The following is a 20,636-nucleotide window of genomic DNA, read 5'->3' on the forward strand; positions in this document are numbered from 1 at the left end:
CGCTCTTTGAGTGGCCAGGCAGGTGTTGGGACGGCCCCATCAGTGTGTTTACCACATTGGCCTTGGTAATGATGGCCATTTTCTACGTGGGGACGCTTGAGCAGCACCGATCGGGGTGGGCTCGTTATTCCCATGCTTCAGTGGCCTTGCAAAGCCATCAGCGCAGTGAGACAACAAGACTGTGTAGAAATAGAGCTGTTGGAATGGCGAGGCTCACCCGTCCCCAGGCTCCATATACCTTACTCTGGGGGAGGGGTGATTAGTGAGTTGGAGGGAGTGGGGTTCTGGGACTCTCGGAGGTTCTGCTCATTCAAAAAGGGAGGAGATGACAATCTGGACTCATTTTAGAATTAGACCCTGGGAACATCTTGAGGGGCTCTGCAACTCCTAGGGAATTGGAGGGCAGCACAGAAGGTAACATGTTTTATCTTAGAACTGCTTTCGAGCTAGAATTTGGTGTATGGGCTCAGCTTGGACCCCAGGTCCCCAACACACACACACACACACACACACACTTAAACACTCTCACACCCCTCACCCCCTCACACCCCTCCTTGGTGCTGGAATAGAAATGGGGAGATCTTCCTTACTCTTGACATTGAAGCATACTGGTTACACTTGTGAATCTTCCCAAGGTCATTGTCAGGGCTGAGTCAGGATTTCTCCTGCACATATTCCAGGAGAGTTCTGAATTCATCTCGAGGTCAGAGGGCTGGTCAGTTGCTCCTCTCTGATCTCTCCCTAAATCAGGCAATGAATGTGGTCATCCCAGCCTTAACTCAGAGTAGGGCGTGGGCATTGTACACATTTGTGAGCTCAATACTGGAATCCACCTCTGCCACTGCAAAGCTGTATGATCTTGAAAAAGTCATAGACCTTCTCTGAACAGCAGTTTTCCTGTTTATAAGCAAGAGATAATGATAATACTTATCTCACAGCATTTTAATAGGAATGAAAGCCACAGCACCTAGCATTTAGTAGACCCTTGTTACAGCTCCAATCTCGTTGAAGTGTTGTGACATAGTGTTTTTGGTCCATGTGCATCCTGTTCTCCAAGCGGGTATATGCATCTTATTTGGATCTTCTTGAGGTCATTTTAACAGCTAACTTTTCAGGATAAAACCAAAGATGCAAATGCTTACCGCACTGTCATGAGCATAAGTGCTAATATAATGCAGCTGTCCCACAGCTATAAAACACTGACTCCTGTGTCTCTGCTTGGCATAGGGAATATTATTTTTCCTCTTACTGAGCCGATTCAATACTCAACTTTGTCATTATTTGAGTTGGAACTTTAGATTGCTGCATTTTAATTCACTCTACTATTAAGGATTGTTGGACGGCCGTGTGCAAATATTTTTGCTCTCACGATGCAGTCCTGGCCCAGGTAGCCCAATGGGCAAAATATGATTTACACAAATATTATCATTTCTATAGTGTGTACTAAAAAGAAACCTTAGAGCAGGGTGGGAGAAAGCCTCTCTCTCGGAGTTCGGTTATCTAGGTTAAATTGGCTGGTAAAGAAGGGACTTTTCATCCCCTTTCATCTGCCCCTAATCTCAATCTATTCCTGGAAGGATATTTTTGTTCCAGAAAGAGCAAAATCTCATTTGCTATCACAGAGTTTTCTCGCCAAGATGAAGGCAAGATAGGAAGAGGGAAGCTAGGAAAACCTCAGCCATGTGCTAGGATTCTGGGGATTCTGTTTTGAAGTTGATTTCAAATGTTTCTTGTCCTTTTTGCCTAGAACAAGGAAGTGACCTGTAAGAGAGAGAAGTGCCCAGTGCTGTCAAGAGACTGTGCCCTGGCCATCAAGCAGAGGGGAGCCTGTTGTGAGCGGTGCAAAGGTAATTTATGTCTTGGCTGCCTTTTTTGGCTGTTCCTGCAGGCATTTTAATTTCCCTTTCTCTCACCTTTCTCTTCACTGAGCTCTTGGCTGGGGCGCAAGTGGGTGTTGGGAGGGAAGCTGCTGTGTGTGTGAGTGTTGGGGGGTTGGTAGTAAGGGGGGTCCTCCTAGTAGGGGATGAAAGTATGGTGAGCATCTGCATCGTTGGTTTATTTTCTGAGGCAAGTTGTTAAAATGCCACAGAAGAGATGTAAACATGATGCCTCTGCAGGTTGGTACACACGCACGCAAGCCTGTTCTGTCACGAAGTTTCAACACTCAGTTTTTCCAGGCTCTATGCTCGCCCTGCCCACCTCTGCCAGAAGGGTCTTTTAGACCAATTTTTATCATTTTGGTCCCTATTAAAGTTTTTTCTTTCCTTCCAAATTAAATCTAAGTCCTTCCCTTTGTCTTTGAAGCATCTCTAAAATGCCCTTACTCCACCCCCATCTCCTGTGGCCCTCCGGCGCGCCTGTCTCTCTCAAACACACTGTTCTAGGTTGCCTCTGCCTTAGCTCAGGTCTTTTCTCCAACCTGCCCAGATGCTGCCTGTGCTCAAGGTCCCCCAGCCCTCATCCGTCACTCTCCTGGTTAAGTTTCCATGGCATCCAGAAGTTCACACAGATACTTCAGTGATGTGCTTTTTCATTGTCTTGTTTGTGTTCAGTAGATCCTCAGCTCCTCAGGACAGGAGCCAGGTCACGCTCTGATGTCACCTAGTGTATGTCAGTGTATGCAGTGTGGTCCCCCAGAGGTCAAAATGAGCACAGTGGTTCAGGATGTGGGCTCCGGAGTCACACTGCCAAGTCCAAATCCAACAGTTCTGGGTTGCAAAGAGATTTCTCACCCTGAAGATGCATCCTGGGTTGCAGAGTGTTCCCCAAAAGTTCATGTCCATTAGGAACCTCAGAATGTGACCTTAATTGGAAATGGGATCTTTGGAGATGTAATTAGTTAAGATAAGGTCATACCGGATTAGGGTGGCTGCAAATCCAATATGACTGGTGTCTTTATATGAAGAGCAGACAGAGACACACAGAGAAGGTGGCTGTATAACAAGAGGGGCAGGTATAGACGCCTGGGCTCTGTTGCTGAGATTCAGATTCACTTGCCCTGGGGAGGGGGGCTAAGGCATCTATCTTTTGAAGAAGCTCCCGGGAGATTTAATGTGCAGCCTGGGTGGGAACCTCTGAAAGAGATCTTGACCAGGTGATTTCTACCCCCACAGAAGAATATCCTTTTTTGGAGCTGCAAAGGGGAGGCTCCCTTCTGTAGAGCTCTCAAAAGGAGCTCCATAGAAACCAAGTAAACTAAAGCGCCATTTCTAGTGACAACCCACAAGTCTCTACACTCAAGGAGGACTTTGAACTTTTTGACGCACACTATTATATGAAATCCACACATCAAGGATTAATGCCAAGTTGTTTATGAGTAACTATAGTTATTATAGTTACTATTTATACACTTAAACTATAATGTTTACGTCTATAAATAAATAAATAAATAAGAGGCAGAGGTTGGAGTTGTGTTGCCCCAAGCCAAGGAATGCCTCGGGTTACCAGGAGCTGGGAAAAGGCCAGGAGGGGTCTTCCCTAGAAGCTTCAGATGGAGCATGGCCCTGCCAACACCTTGATTTTGGACTTCTACTTTCCAGAACTGTGAGAGAATACATTTCTGTTGTCTTAAGCCTCCAAGCTGGTGGTAATTTGTCACAGCAGCCTGAGAAACTAATACCCCAAGGTTTTCACTTGAGCAGGTAGAGACATGGTACCTCTTTCTACCCCAGTTCCCTCTCCTGTTAAATGAGGATAATAATTGTGTTGGAGGGAGCTAATGGCGAGACACAGTCAATGTGTTTAGCAAAGTGCCTGGCATGCAAACATTTCTCGGTTTATATAAATATAGTAGGTGCTCTGTAAATAACCTGATGGACTTGACTATAAAAATGCATCTTCTGAAGCCTTTTGGAGCAGGAGAAATCAACCATTTACTTCTCACCTCTTTCCTACGGAGTTGGGAGGCAGATGTTTTACTCACGTGACTTCTGAGAGCTATTGATGCAAGACCTGAAATAGTAATTTCTTAGGCGTCTCCCAAGCTGATGGTCAGATAAAGTAATTCCAATTAAGAATACATTACTGGGGGCTTCCCTGGTGGTGCAGTGGTTGAGAGTCTGCCTGCCAATGCAGGGGACGTGGGTTTGAGCCCTGGTCTGGGAAGATCCCACATGCCGCGGAGCAACTGGGCCCGTGAGCCACAGCTACTGAGCCTGCGCGTCTGGAGCTTGTGCTCCGCAACAAGAGAGGCCACGATAGTGAGAGGCCTGTGCACCGCGATGAAGAGTGGCCCCTGCTTGCCACAACTAGAGAAAGCCCTCACACAGAAATGAGGACCCAACACAGCCATAAATAAATAAATTAAATTAAAAAAAAAAAAAAAAAAAAGAATACATTACTGGGACTTCCCTGGTGGTCCAGTGGTAAAGAATCCGGCTTCCCATGCAGCGGACGTGGGTTCGATCCCTGGTGGGGGAACTAAGATCCCACGTGCCTCGGGGCAACTAAACCTGAGCACCACAACTACTGAGCTTGCCCGCTTCAACGAGAGAGCCCACTTGCCGCAAACTACAGTGCCCACGTGCCCTGGAGTCTGCGGGCCACAACTAGAGAGAGAAAACAACAACAACAAAAACCCTGCACGCCACAACTAGAGAGAAGCCCGCGTGCTGCAACAGAAGATCCCGCATGCCTCACCAAAGATCCCACGTGCCGCAACTAAGACCCGATGCAGCCAAAATAAATAAATAAATAAAATAAAAAGAAAAAGAAAGAAAAGAATACATTACTGAGCCAATGTGTGTCTAAGTTATTGTTGATTCACCTTAAAGAACCTCTTCTATTTAATTCTTTATTTTTTTAACGGCTGATTTGCCATCTTCATCTTGCAAGGCTGCCTCGCCACTGAGAGATGAGTTGGATGCTACAGGGTGGAAGCAGAATGTGTGAAGGAACCATGCCCGAGGCATTAGGTTCATTTCCCGTTAACCGTAGCACAGGAGGGCACTTTGGGTTGCTGTAGTGTGTAACCTACTTTCCTTCTTGTCCTGCTGTTTCCTTTATCATCATTCTTTCCTTTGATCCTCCTAATCTTCCAAGGGAAAGGGATACTTGTGACAAATACATTTCATGAGTGTTCTTTTTGAACTTAAGATGATAAAGTCTCTTCAAATTAAACTGGACCCAAGAACAGATCAGTGAATTCAGCGCCCTGAGTTCTCTTTCTGACAGTAAAGTCCAGTCCTTTTGGGGGAGATCAAAATCCCCAGCCTGCCCTGAGGTGGACCTTCCTGAGAGAGACTCCTGAAAAGTGCTGACTTGTCAGGCTGTAGAGGGGGCTCTTAAGATGCCCCCCTTCATTTTCTCTATTTCTACTCCGTAATACAGTTTTTGTCTCCTGGGTTTCTCCTGGGACACAGTTGTATTTGCACTGGTTTATTTATGTTTTTCTTTTTTTTTTTTTTAACGTCTCTTTTTAGATTTATTTATTTATTTATTTATTTATTTATTTATTTATTTATTTATTTATTTATGGTTGTGTTGGGTCCTCGTTTCTGTGCGCGGGCTTTCTCCAGTTGCGGCGAGCGGGGGCCACACTCTTCATCGCTGTGCGCGGGCCTCTCACCATCGCGGCCTCTCTTGTTGCGGAACACAAGCTCCAGACGCGCAGGCTCAGTAGTTGTGGCTCACGGGCCCAGTTGCTCCGCGGCATGTGGGATCCTCCCGGACCAGGGCCCGAACCCGTGTCCCCTGCATCAGCAGGCAGACTCTCAACCACTGCGCCACCAGGGAAGCCCCTATTTATGTTTTTCTGATTAGAATAGTTACATATGCTCATAGAAGAAGCTTTTAAAAATAGGCTAAACTGTGGAAAAGCAGAAAATAAATTACTCATAATCCCACCACCCAGAAGTAACAACAGTTAATATTTGATATATGTTTTCTGTATTTTTTTCCCACGTCGAAGTGTTTACCTAGTTGATATCTTACTATCGAATTGTGTTATTTCTGGGGTTTTTTGCTTTTTTTTTTTTCTTCTCCCACTTAACATCAGGGCATAACGTCTTCTCAACTTGTTTGGAAATACTGTCCTTAATGGGCACATAAGAATCTTCGTGGGAATGTACCAACATTCATTGGGTCATTTCTCCATTCCTGGGCATTTAGGTTATACCCTGGATTTTAGCATTGGGCAAGGGTAAGCACAAGAAGCTGAAACCAAAGAACATGTGCAGTAAAGGAATAACGACCAAAAAGGGAGAATCAAGAGCATTGCCTGGGTAGAGAGGAGATCTTGGTGTGAACCCAGAAACCACTCTGGATTTGGCCTCCCAAGGAATCTGGGTAAACCTCTCCTCCCCATCTCGTGTCCTCTGATCACACAGTGGAACAAGGACAGCAGCAAATCCTCAGTGTGGAGCAGATACTCTGAGACAACCGTGGCAGCTGTGCTTCTCCTAAGCCCTCTTCCAACGGGCGTGCTCTGTGCTAACACTGGAGGTTTTAACTTTTACTTCGAATGATTCCATGAGGAGTCGTAGTAATGAGGAGTTTGTTGATAATACTTTATTTTAGAGCAGAATGATGTCCAGGCAAGATTATCTCAGGGTCAATTTTGTTTGTTTGTTTGTTTTGCAGTCGACGCATACATTTATTTGACTGTGCTAAATCTGTAATACGAAGCCCATTTTACAGATGAGGAACTGACTTAATGATTTGCACTAAGTCACAAAAAGTTTGCAATGGCTAGCCAGGACTCGCACCCTGTTCCTACAGACCTGGGGCTCTGTGCCTGGCAGGGGAAGGGCCTGGAACACCCGCGGGCGCTCCCGATCCACAGCCACCGCGGCTCTTACTCTCGGGGACCCCGTGCCGCGCTGGCAGCGACCAGCGCCAACCGGTAGGAGGAGGGGGAAGAGGAGATAGATGCAGGACATCCACCGGGGCCACACCGACTTCCGCCCGAGACTCCGGGGCTCCTCCCTCCAGGGCTCCTCCCTCCAGGGCTTCCCGCCTCCGGACCGGAGCCCCCTTCTCTGCTTCCGGGGCGGGTCCGGGAAGCGGATTCAGGGCGGGCGTTGAAGGGACCTCAAAGCCCCTCCGGCCAGTTAACGCATGGTGAATGGAGAGCTGATGGACTTAATTCTCCTGTATTTTGAAAGTCATTTGCATTCAGAGGTACCACCTTATGCTGTTTTTAAAGCTGATCACCAGACAGATCCGGCCTCTTGTAAAGGTGAGCACAGCACGTACCTAACCTGGCAGAATGGGTGAAGGGCCTGGGCCTACCAGGCTTCCCAGCAAAGACACCCCTTCTAGAAAACCTTTCTACCATCAGCAGGCACACGGGAAGGGGAAATCTAGTATTGCTAACTGGATGCAGCAATAGTCCAAGCTAGTTGCTTTGAGTTTCGCTGGAGTATTGTTTGTGTTTGTTTGTTCTTCCTCTTACCTGAGGGAATTGTGAGTGTAAGCAGTGTTTCTCAAAATGCAGTGGACCAAAGACTCACCTATGATAATGCAGCTTCGTGGGCCTTGCCCAATAACAGTAGTAACTGAGATCCTGATCATCTTCATCAAAATTGCAGGGGCTCGAGCATATATATAGTCCTTACGCAGAGTCAGGCACTGGATCCTCACAGCCTACTAAGGGAGGTACCATCATAGCCCCGTTTTACACATGAAGTGGTGGCACTGAGAGCCCCAAGGCGACAGAGCTAGTAAATGACAGCGATGGGGGACAGACCGGTCTCACCATTAGGCTTGCAGGCCTTCTGTATCACAAGCTCTGCCCCCGGTCCCCTGAGTCTACATTTTTAGGTCACCACTGGGACTCTCATGGGGCTGAGGCTTGAGAACCACTGCTACCAGGTAGAGAAAGGAAAGGAAGAGAGAAGGTGGGTCTTTCTGATGAAGGAATGGGAAGCACATCTGTGAGAGGCTCTTGGTCGATATCTGCCCTGGTCAGTGCATCTTTGGGGTGAAATCTCTTTGCCCCTCGTAGCTGTGAGGCTGTGATCCTTTGCTCTCCTGCTATTTTGAAATTTTTTTAATCATTAGAATGATGGTATAAGAAAGAAAGAAAAGTAGATAATGACCAAGAAAATATAACTCAAATGTTGAAGTGCTGGTGAATGGTTATCAAAACTCTTCCTAGTTATTCAGTTGTGTAAATAAACGGCGGGGAGGGTGGTGGGACTTGAGCCCCAAGAACTGGCAAAGGACCTCCCATCATTTGCTGAAACTTTTTTTTTTCTTTTCCAACTTCTTTCTCTTCCTCTTTCCCTTCCTTAGCATAATTATTTTCAATTTTAACTTTATTTTTAATTTTAACTATTGATGTAGTAGCTATCTCACTACTACATCAATACATTATCATGCTAAAAATTTAAACAAGGGAGTAAAGTCTTTTCTGAGCTACAAAAACCCACTCTTTTCAGAAATAACAACTGTTATCAATTTATTGTGTCTTTCCCAGACCTTTTCCAGTTTATTACATATACACACATTTATATATATATGTAATTTTGTATGTGTGGTTTTATTTTTACATAAATGAAATTAAATAGTAATTTTTCTTTCACAGTTTGCTTTTTAAAAATATCTCTACAGTAATACGATTTAGGAATTTTCCCATGCCAGTTCATGCTTTTTAGTTGTGTGGATCCCATAGCACAGACGTACAATAATTTATTTAACATCTCCCTGTTGATAGACGTTTAGACTTTCAGTTTTATGCCAAGCTATAGGGAACCAACTTGCCATTCTTGTTGTGCCCCTGTGTGTCTGATGCTCAAAGACAAACCTGGAAATCAAAGTGCTGTGGGGAGAGGCGTGCACAAGTTAAATTGTAATGGACCTTACTCAGCGGCCTCCAAAAGAGGCAAGGCTAGTCTCCTTTCCTATTCCTTTGAGAGTTTTCAAGCCTTTCTTCCTAAAAGATTATGATAGACTAGAGGAGAAGTTGGTATTACACATAGCAACATTTAGGCAAATCAGCTGCTTTTGCCTTAAAAACTTGCGCATATAGCCTTGTTGCCCGTACACTTCCCATACAGCCAACTCTTTATTTGAGACTGCCACATGCACACTCCTATCCCAGTTCTTTCCTGTTCTGGGTTTCTCCCATATTACAGGGGATATTTTCCTCCCCCTTTCTGTGGTTTTGTGAGAAATGGTATCAAGTTCCTTTTAAAGAACCTAACTGAGGGTCAGCAATTCTTTTTTGTTTTTCAATGAAATATAGAAAGCACCGACAGTTGTCGACAAATTAAGACTTGAATGGTGGTATTTTTGCAAAATTTCACCCAATGAACTGAACTGCAGTAACAGAATCAACTAAGTTTAGAATATAGGCTCGATGAAGAAAGGGGGACTGTTTTACATGCCTCTTATTTCTAAGAATGATTTTTCAATGAGAAAATATCATCATCCTCATTTTCATCATCTCAGTTATCAAACATAGTTCACATTTGAGGCATTTGAAGACTCTCTGAAGTTACTACTTTTTGTTTTGTTATTTCCAATAGGGGGAAAGCACAGAGAGAAGAAGGCATATCATCAGCTCATTCTTTCTTGGACAGTCTCTTAAGAAATTTGGGCCATTTAAAATTCCCATATTAATTTATGCTTATGTTTATATCTATATTCTATGTGTACTGACGTATATTTGGGAACACTTGTAATTAGTGTTCATAGTTTATTTGTAATTATGTGGCGTCTCATTTCATTCCTTTAAATAATTACAGAAGTTTATATTTATTACATCTGTAAGGACTATGCTCATTCTCTATGGGTCTTTAAGGAGCATTCCTATTCTTTGTTTTGAGGCCAGGCTCAGTGATGATATTGTTCCTACAGGAAAACAAGGTCTTCTATATGTTGGTCACCTTCTGGTGTGATGAAAAGTGGAACCTGCTTGTATTTACCAAGAGCTTTGACCCTTTGAGAAAGCCGTGGCATTTGCTTTTCCACTTAGTGTTGTTGAAGCCCTGTGGGTGGTGAGGTGTGAATTGTCTGGTTGATTTTAAAACCTTTATCCTCACCTGTTACCTTCATAGTAGTAGTCCCAAAGGGATGTGTTTCCCCCCAGTGCTGGATACTGGGTTAGCTGGTTTATGCTCACCACTTAGTCCTCACAACAGCAGGGGCATTTCTGTCTTTCTCATTTTATATATGAGGAAACCGAAGGCTCAGAGAACTTAAATCACTCATTTGCCAAGGTGTTAGTGACGCAAAGATCAACCAGAGGGTATCCAAGCCCTCAAGGAGCTTGCTCTACTGGAGGGACAAAACAATACCATCCAACGGGGGAAGTTCTCCAGGGAAAGTGTGCCAGAGTGCAGAGGGCAAGGGGAGTGTGCTGGGGAAGGCTTTCCAGAAGAGGCAACTCATTTTTGTGATTAAGAAGGAGTTCATCACATCCAAAGAGAGCTGTTTGTGGGAAGCTCCCAGGTGAAGGTCGTGATCCACACAAAGGCATGGAATAGTTCTTAGGCATTGCCCACCACTCATGATCAGCTAGGGCACTTGTTAAAATACCATTTCCTGGGCTTTGAAGTTTTTGTTTGTTGATTGTTTAGGGGAGGGTGAGGGGGGTCAGACAAAAACATGAAGAATCCTATCATGACTTCTGCTTATTTTCCTCTGAAGAAGATGTTGGTATTGAAAAGGAAGCAGTAGAGTAAATCTGCTGAGACATAAATATGAAAACTCATATTTCCAAAAGGATTTTTAGGAAGGTTGTGTGTGTGTGTGTGTATAGGCATTTGTGTTCTTGTTTGCTTCAATCAGATTGCTCATATGTTCCATTCATTCATTCATTCAACAAGTATTTACTGATCCCATGCCAGGTATTTATGGGATACCTGGCAGTGCTTACCAAATTGTTCTTACCTTTTATGAAGCCAGATTATTCTTTCAAACAAAAAAGTAAGTAAATTATAACTTATTCTTCTCAAGCAAGTGTTTCAGTGTACTTTTCAGATTATTTTATGCTAATAATTGTCATACATTTTAATCCATATAGCCTAATAACTGGGCAAAAGATTAATCTAATTTGAAAAATCTCAATATTATTTGATGAAAACAAATGAGATCATTGAGAGTCAAGCAGACGGCTTTGGCAGCTTTTCTGTATTTACTTGGACTGAGAATCACCCTTTAATTTGGGGTTCTTTCATGAACAATAATGTACTTGTTATCTGAATATATGTTTGTTATTAGTGGATAATAAACAAATAAGGTGTTTTTCAACCATTTATAGGTCAAATTCCATCCTCTTTCTTCATACAGAGCATAAAATATTAATTGTCCACAATACTTTGATGAAAGATATAAGAAAATAGTCTTTCATTTCTCAAGTGGGATTTATTTTCCACAATCTTTTCTTGTCTTTGATTTCTCTGTGCCTTGTCTCATTTTTCTATGGGTTGTGATCCCATGGGTTGTTTTTTAATAGTTTAATTTTTATATTTGATTTAAAAAGATCCTATGATGTCTCAGAAAATGAAAGGAAAGAGGCAAAATATAAATATTTGCACACTGATTTCCAAAACTGGACAACCATCCTAGGTTCTGGTAAATAATTAGGGAGCAAAACATGCATGCAGAATTTTAAGGGGATTGGGCTCATTTATAGAAACCAAGTGCTGACCAAAGTAAAATAGAGCTATGAATAATGGTAAAAGATTGAGTATTATTAATTATAGCTTGCCTTTAAAGCAGTACAAGGTCACAAATCAGGAGCCGCTTCTCCTTTTGCTTCGAGAATGACTTGGAAGATGACAGTGCCTTTCAGAATATTGCTATGTGGCTGTTTTGGAGGGAGCCAGCCGATTACCATATATAGGAATGAGCATTTAAAAAAACTTAAAAAAAAAAAAACTACACTCCCTATGTTGACAGAATACATTGTCCTGTTGTTTACACGGTTTAAGATGGAATAACCGTGAGTTTTTCCATGCATGTGTCAATCTGGTTGTTTGCTTTTAACCAGATTTCTTTTAGCAGTTATAACCGTGCATTGTCTGCTGCCCAAACAAAAGAGCAGCTCTTTGCCCAACCTCTGTTTTCCTTCCTTTTAGACATCACCAAAATCTCTGGTAGTTATTATGTATGATTGACCCGGATGCAGTTTGTCCCAGGTTTCACATCCCAAATAAGGAATGACCTACCTTAAGGTTAATACTCTACCAGTCATTTAAACTGTACTGTGAACTAGATTTAGAGACTATTTTGGAATAGACAAACCCCAGTCTTTAGGTTTTCATAGATAATGTTATAGTCACCCCTGAGGTGGTGGTTATTATTGTTCTGATTTAACAGATGGGGAAACAGAGATGCTTAGAGAAGGGAAGTGATGTTTTTCAAGATCCCACAGTTGCTCAGAGGTAGCAGGGCTCAGACTCCAAATGCTCCATTCTTCTGCCTGGTAATACATACACTGCCTATGAGATAAGAAGGAGGGAGGAAAGACCTGGAGAATTAGGAGGGCTCCAGAGATGAAGGAGTGAGAGAGACACTGGCATCAGTTTTGTCTGCATCAGTTTCATCTGTGTCACACCCCTTCTCCCTCCATGGACTTTTATACTGTGGGTGGACCAGCAATTTCAGAGGAAGTACGTGGGCAAAGAAGCTTTGTGGAGGTATTGGAAACAACATGTGGCTTAGGAGGAGGTGGCTTTTCTCACTTATTGACTTTTTTGGGGAACCCCTAAACTTACTTTCTTTTCCTCTTCAGTATCTATGACTGTACTGCAGTGCCCCAGGGAGACAATTCATATGAGCTTTACTCTTTTGTGAGTATGTATGTGTATGCCTGGTTTCATAAAATATTTTTGATAGATAATGCATTCATACAATTAAAAATACACAAAAGGGACTTCCCTGGTAGCACAGTGGTTAAGAATCCACCTGCCAATGCAGGGGACATGGGTTCGAGCCCTGGTCCTGGAAGGCCCCACATGCCACGGAGCAACCAAGCCCATGTACCACAACTACTGAGCCTGCGCTCTAGAGCCCACGAGCCACAACTACTGAGCCTGCACGCCTACAGCCCATGCTCCACAACAAGAGAAGCCACCACAGTGAGAAGCCCGCCAACCACAATGAAGAGTAGCCCCCGCTCGCCGCAACTAGAGAAAGCCCACACGCAGCAACGAAGACCCAACGCGGCCAAAAATAAATAAATAAATAAATTTATTAAAAAAATACACAAAAACATCTATAGTAAAAGTAAGGCTTCTTCCTATTCTCGACCCTAGCAACCTTGTACCCTTTCCTGGAGATTACCATTTACCGGATTTGTGGGAATCCTTCCAGAGTCAGTCTATGCATACAGAAAGCAGTCTCCAGCAGCTTTACTCCTAGCTGCTTTAATACTGAGACTCTGACCTATCACTTAAAACATCTTAGGAAATTACATTGCTCTGAGAAACATTCCCATCACGGAGCTACTCAATTCCAGTGCCACTGTTATTTTTACCATGATTTTGAGCTTAGGAGAATTCTTGACGTGTTTCTTGAAGTTGTTAGATTATGAGATGCCTGCATGTATATTGTAAGCTATAACTATTTTAACCTTTAACAGTATAACTAGTTTTACCTATTCAGCCCCCCAAATTTGAGTGGAGGTCGTTAATATGTCTTTAAAGACAAGAGAAAAAAACAATAACTTGAGGGATTTGTTTTCCTCCCTCCTTTTCTCTAACTGAAAAAAGATATATAAAATGTTATATTTCATACATTGGCTTCCTATAATATAAACCAGGCTATTTTGGCATTTAAATTAAAAAAAGACCCTATTTGTTTGAAAAGATCTTGTTAACATTAAAATCATACTTTACAAAACCTGTTTTTGTTGTTAAAACTAGTAAGAAAACTTAAAAGAGAGATCTGCTTTCTCTGTCAAATTTGCTTCAGTCCTTCTATTAACAGCCTCAGTGTTTTAGACTCCATGGGATTTTGGAAGACAGTTTAAGTGAAGAGTTTGTAATTGCCTTTAAGTTAGAAGATTAGATTTCTGAGGCTAGCTGCTGACTTGGGGTGCATCAGTTTTTACTTTTCTGAAGTGGGCAAGTTGAGAATGTTCCTCATTGTGACAGAGGAGAATCGTGGTCCTGGTCTCTTGTCATATCATATGCAAAGTGTTGCAATCAGGTGTGGACCTGGCATCCATATAAAAAACATGGGAATCCTCTTCAATGGCTACCAGCCTGACAGAGCTTCCTTCAGCTACCAATGTCCAGTCTATTTATTTTCTATTGATGCATAACAAGTTTGTCATCAAACTTAGTGACCTAAAATAACAGTCATTTATTATCGCATAGTTTCCATGTGTTAGGATTCTGGGCATGGCTTAGCTGGGTCTCACAAGGCTGCAGTCAAGGTCAGCCAGGGCTGCGGTTTCATCTGAGGCTCAAGGTCATCTTCTAAGCTCGTGTTGTTAGAATTCGATTCCTTGTAGCTGTAGAATGGCTTACTTCTTCAAGGCTAACAGGAGAGTGTCTCTCTGCCCTATGGACTCTTTTTAAGGGCTCACTTATTAGGTCAGGCCCACTCAGGAAAATTTCCCTCTTTAATGACTCAAAGTGAAATTGATTAGGGATCTTAATTACACCTGTAAAATCGCTTCATCTTTGTATAACCTAATCATGGTAGTGACATCCATCACATCCACAAGTCTTGCCCACACTCAAGGGCCGGGGATTACACAAGGTGGAGGTATCAGGGAGTGGAAGTCTTGAGGATCACCTTAGAATCTACCAACCATAGTCAGAGCATCTCTGGTATGCATGGCAGGTAGAAGCATCTATCAAGAATGGCACTTAGAGCTAGAATATACCTTATGGATCCTGCACACAACAAGTGCTAGCAAGTGCTCACCCTTGGCTGTTCCCTTTCCTCCCTGTAATGTCTGGCTCCTGCTTACCTCTCTAGCCTCCCTTGTTCTGGACTCCTGCGGTTAGGAGACTTTGTTTTGTTTCTCTCAGTGTTCTGTGCCGCTTCTGGTCATGGAGCTTTGTACATACTGCTCGCTCTTCCTGGCTGCTTTTCCACCCTATGTCATCTAGTTGACTTTTACCCTTTCTTCAGCTTTCACTTTAGGCATCACTTCCCGGCCTCCATGGCCACTTGCCATGGAATTAAGTATCTCTCCTTCTTAACACTAGGCACAACTGTGATTTAGTGTTTTCATTTTCTGTAACTCCCACTAAACTAGAGGTTTTGTGAGGGCAGGAACCATAGTGTTCTCAGCCACAATCACTGTGCCTGTCACACAGTAGTTGAATACATGTTGGAAAAAGGTGAGGAAGAGAGGAAAATTGGAACCAAATTCCAGTCTTCCTGGTTTAGTACATGTCTCTTGAAATCAACTGCATATTTAGTATATTGAGCCATATACATCTTAAATATACTGTTGAGCCATATACATCTTAAGTCCTTTTTTGGAATTCAGCAGAACTTAAAAAGAGTTGAATGAGAATTATAGGGAGAGAATAAAAATGGATACGTAGGGCTGAAAAATGGCTGGTTGTCTATAAACCATTCCCAAGCTCCTGTCACTTTACTGTTTCTTCACTGAATTCCATAGAGGTTTAAAAAAATCCTTAAAATCACCATAGCCTAAGTGTATTTTCATGTGGTAGTGGCTGTAGTATATTTCAGTACTTATAGACTTAGTGATAACCTTAATGCAATTTTTAGTAGATCTTTCACTGTATTGTGCAGCGTTACCAAATAATATGCAATTATGGCTTCAGATTTCCTAGTTACCGTCATTTTGGTATGATTATGTGCTTCCTTTTATAATATCATATAAAACACACTTCTAATTGGGCTTCGAGTTTTCTACAGCTGCTCTGAAAACTACTCTGTTACTGCTTCTAACTTGCCCACCACGGAGAGCAAAACGCTCTACACTTTAAAATGATTTTCCCCCACTCCTGTCTGACATTTCACTACAGGAATGAAATCACGGTGATGCTTATCATCTCAAAATGGCTTAAAATCAAAACATTCTTATCTCAGGACTTTCCTGGTGGCTCAGTGGTTAAGAATCTGCCTGCCAATGCAGGGGACACGGGTTCGATCCCTTGTCTGGGAAGATCCCACATGCCATGGAGCAACTTAGCCTGTGCGCCACAACTACTGAAGCCCGCGCACCTAGAGCCCATGCTCCGCAACAAGAAAAGCCACCGCAATGAGAAGCCCGTGCACCGCAACGAAGAGTAGCCCCCTCGCCACAACTAGAGAAAGCCCGTGCGCAGTGAAGACCCAACGCAGCCAAAATTAATAAATAAATTTATTACAAAAAACCCCAACATTCTTATCTCCTCTGAGGCTTCTATTAAGCATTGTTTCCTGGAGGCTATCAAACTGTGAAAATAAAGCTAGGTATTCCAAGTGGAAAGTTGGAATGATTCATCAAAAACTACAGGAAAGAAGTGATTTGAAACAAAAGCCCCCAACGTCTGTTTAGGGTCTCTTTGATTTGCTGCTTGAGTTTGGCAACTGCAAAGTTGAAAGTGTGTCTGTATTTGTGACACATATCTTTTTATGAAGATGCGTGAATGTTCACGTATGCTACTGATTGTTTTTAAGATGACCATCATGCTACAATTATAACTATTCTTATCAGGCTTTGATCAGAGAATACTCTCTTTCAGTCTGCTTAGAAGTTGGCACAATTTGTGTTTAGGATCAAATGTTTTAGGTTCTCTCTTTTTTTAAAATTAATTAATTTAATTAATATATTTGGTTGAGCTGGGTCTTAGTTGCAGCAGGTGGGCTCCTTTAGTTGTGGCTTGTGGGCTCCTTAGTTGTGGCATGTGAACTCTTAGTTGTGGCATGCATGTGGGATCTAGTTCCCTGGCCAGGGATAGAACCTAGGCCCCCTGCATTGGGAGCGTGGAGTCTTAACCACTGTGCCACCAAGGAAGTCCCTTAGGTTCTCTTTTTGACAGGTATCTCACCTTGAGAACTAATGTGTATTTGCCATAGAAATCTATCTGCTAGAGAGGCTGACATTTACTAGGACTGATGTGATAATGAACGTGAACAAAATACATTGGTATTTTTGTGAACTTGATTGCCCCCTCCACTCAGATGGGCTTATTTATACCAGAGCCATCTAATTATGTTTCCAGTAGCTTGGTGGTTAAAGGGCTCAAGATGTTTATCTGCAGACATGCTTGGGCATCGACCAGCCGATGTTTAACACATGAGGCAACCCTCTGACTACCTGAGAATGTCTGGGCCTTCTCTGAGCCATACCTGAGACCAGCAGAGGGATCAGATTTAAAAATACACTTGGAATTTTTGATATTTGGGGTTCTGGAGACTGTGGGATGGCCACCTTGATGAGGCTTTGAATGCAAGGTAACAACTTCAAAGCTCTAGAGGCAAGACCACACTGAAGTGCTAAATGCAGAAGCCAGGGTAATATTTTCAGGCATCTAGACAGGGAGCTTCTGTGCCTCGGGGCCTGTGGATTGGATAGTTGTAAAGACTCTCAGTCATTTGAAGAATGAAGTGAAAGGGGTCTGGGCTTGGAATTAGATCTGGAATCAGTTCCCTGCTCTGCCACTTCTAGTTACTTGACCTTCACTAAGTTATTCTTTCCAGGCCTTGGTTTCTTCTTCTGTAAAATGCAGGGGTCCTGAACCTGAATGTGCCTTAGAATTGTCAGGGCTGCTTGTGAAATATTCAGATGCTTGAGTCCCACTCCAGACCAAGTGAAACATAATTTCCAATGGCATCTGTGTCCTTTTTTTTTTTTTTTTTATTGTGGTAAAATACACAAAACATAAAATTTACCGTTTTAAAGTGTATAGTTCAGTGACATTAAATGCATTCACATTGTTGTGCAATCATCACCACTATCTATTTCTTGAACTTTTTCATCACCCCAAACTGAAACTGTATACCCATTAAGCAATAATTCCTCATTCTCCCTTCCCTGCGGCCCCTGGTAACCTCTATTCTAGTTTCTGTCTCTATGAATTTGCCTATTCTAGGTACCTTGTATAAGTGGAATCATATAATATTTGTCCTTTTGTGTCTGGTTTATTTCACTTAATGTAATGTCTTCAAGGTTCATTCATGTTGTAGCATGTATCATAATTTCATTCCTTTTTATGACTGAATAATATTCCATTGTATATATACACCATATTTTATTTATCCATTCATCCATCAGTGGACATTTGGGTTGTTTCCACTGGGAATCTATATTCTTAACTAACCCCCAGGTGTTTCTGATGGTCAACAGTTTTGGAAGCCACTGAAATGAATGTTCCCCTGGTTAAATTATGAGCTTGTGTATACCAGGTTTAGGAGGAGGAGAGTGAGATATAATGTCATCACTGAAAAGATGTGACTTGGTATTCTTAAGTATTTTATCTAGGTATATAGAATAAACAGCATGACCTCTGATGCCAATAAAATACCCTAAATTCTAGCCAAATGTTCATCGCTTGCTGTTAGGAACAAAAAAAAGTTTCACGGACCCAATAACTTCTATCTTCCAGGTCACTTATCCGTTCTTCTGCCTCAGTTATTCTGCTATTGATTCCTTCTAGTGTAGTTTTCATTTCAGTTATTGTATTGCTCATCTCTGTTTGTTTGTTCTTTAATTCTTCTAGGTCTTTGTTAAACATTTCATGCGTCTTCTCGATCTTTGCCTCCATTCTTATTCCGAGGTCCTGGATCATCTTCACTATCATTATTCTGAATTCTTTTTCTGGAAGGTTGCCTATCTCCACTTCATTTAGTTGTCTTTCTGGGGTTTTATCTTGTTCCTTTATCTGGTATATAGCCCTCTGCCTTTTCATCTTGTCTATCTTTCTGTGAATGTGGTTTTTGTTCCACAGGCTGCAGGATTGTAGTTTTTCTTGCTTCTGCTGTCTGCCCTCTGGTGGTTGAGGCTATCTAAGAGGCTTGATGGGAGGGACTCCCAATAACTTCTAATGTTAAGATAAATAGTTGTGTATACAGTGGTGTTCTGGAGTGCTTATATTTCTAGCTCTGTGCTTGGTGCCATTATGTTGGTAGCTTGAAATTGACCATGGTGGTAGTGTTTATACATTGGAAATTGGAATACACTAAAAGAGCAGGGCTTTTCTCTTCTGTAGAGCTGGTTGTCAAACATTAGCAACACATCACTGACTATATGTCATGTGTTTGGTATTTTTCTTCTTTTTAACAAATATCACTAACAAAAGAAATGCAATTTTTAAGATAAGCCTTCGTTGACGAGCTAAAATCCAGAAATCCACAGTTACTCTCAGATTCAGGAAGTGCAGGATTGCTAGTACAGAGCTCCCATTACCTGCCTCTATGTCAGATTCATATTGGTTGAGTTGGAGGCTCATCTGTTGGTGGAGATTTCTCCTCATCCCTCTCCAGGTATGATCACACTCATCAGCGACTGCATTTCTTGTTGGATATTTGGCTGTATCTTCTACAGCTTCTGTCCACAGGTTAATGTCTTTTTCCATTTTTTCCCATTTTAGAGAGGGTGAATTTTTCTCTTTAATGCCCTTATCTACCCACAATTCGATGTAACAAAGACCTCCCTCTGATTTCATGGCCTGCAGATCAGGGCAGACCACGCACAACCTCCCAGAAGACTCTGCATATATGCTGGGCTGTTTAATCAGGGACCCTTTCTGCTGGCCACACAGTTCTAAAATTATCCCAAAGCAAAGGAGGCTTAGCTCAAACTTTTTAGAAAAGAGCTCAGGTAAAGGAGGTGGCAGATAAGAGGAAAAAGATGGGCTGTAGAAATCTACATTTCAACAAGCCCCCTAGGGATGCCCTTCGTCCTTGGACTGCTCTTTGACAAATGCTTCCCAAAAATGTACTAGGCAAACATCAGCAGGCTTCATCCTGCAGCGGGAGAGGCTCCTGGATGATGGGTGCATCAAGCCTGATTTTCCCATGTAAATACTTCTCAAATGGTATAAAAAGGGGTATGCCCAGCAGGGGTTTGGTTTGGTAGACATAGAGAAGCTTATTTTTAAATTTATATAAAAAGGCAAAGAACCTAGAATAACTAAAACAATTTCTGTAAAACAAGAGTAAAGTGGGAAGGATCAGTCTACCCAATTTCAAGACTTATAGTGTAGCTACAGTAATAAAGACAGTGTGGTGTTGGTGGAAGAATAGACACAAAGATCAATGGAAAAGGATTAAGAACCCAGAAATAGACTCCTACAAGTATGCCCAACTGATTTTTGACAAAGGTGCCAAGGCAATTCAATGGAAGAAGGCTAACCTTTCCAACATACGGTGCTGGAAGAATTAGACAAAAAATAGGCAAAAAAGAAACATGATATAAACTTCATAGATTATACAAAAATTAACTGAAAATTGATCATGGACTTAAATGTGAAATGTAAAACTATAAAATGTGTATAAAAAGCCTGTAGGAGAAAATCTTTGAGATTTAGGGTTGGGCAAAAAGAGTTTTTACATTTGACACCAAAAGCACTTCCCATAAAAAGGAAAAATTGATAAATTGAACTTCATCAAAATAAAAAAAAATTGCCTTGTGGAAGACCTTGTGAAGAGAACAAAAGATCTAATTAGGAAAAGATCTAATTAGAAAATTGGAGATATTTCATCAAATAGTATATGCAGGTGGCAATAAAGCTCATGAAAATATATTCAACATCATTAGCCATCAGGAA

At 42.1% G+C, this 20,636-nt stretch overlaps 1 protein-coding gene across 4 annotated transcripts in view; it reads left to right on the forward strand.

The window, feature by feature from the left end:
- BMPER (BMP binding endothelial regulator) overlaps positions 1-20,636 on the forward strand; it is a 373,674-nt gene that overhangs the window by 149,816 nt on the left and 203,222 nt on the right. For all 4 annotated transcript variants that reach the window (XM_061197906.1, XM_061197903.1, XM_061197904.1 and 1 more), the window contains exon 3: positions 1,748-1,847. In XM_061197906.1, coding sequence (XP_061053889.1) covers positions 1,748-1,847 — 100 coding nt within the window. The remainder of the gene's footprint in view (positions 1-1,747; positions 1,848-20,636) is intronic.

The sequence above is a fragment of the Eubalaena glacialis genome, chromosome 8 (genome assembly GCF_028564815.1).
Source record: "Eubalaena glacialis isolate mEubGla1 chromosome 8, mEubGla1.1.hap2.+ XY, whole genome shotgun sequence".
Lineage (NCBI taxonomy): Eukaryota > Metazoa > Chordata > Mammalia > Artiodactyla > Balaenidae > Eubalaena > Eubalaena glacialis.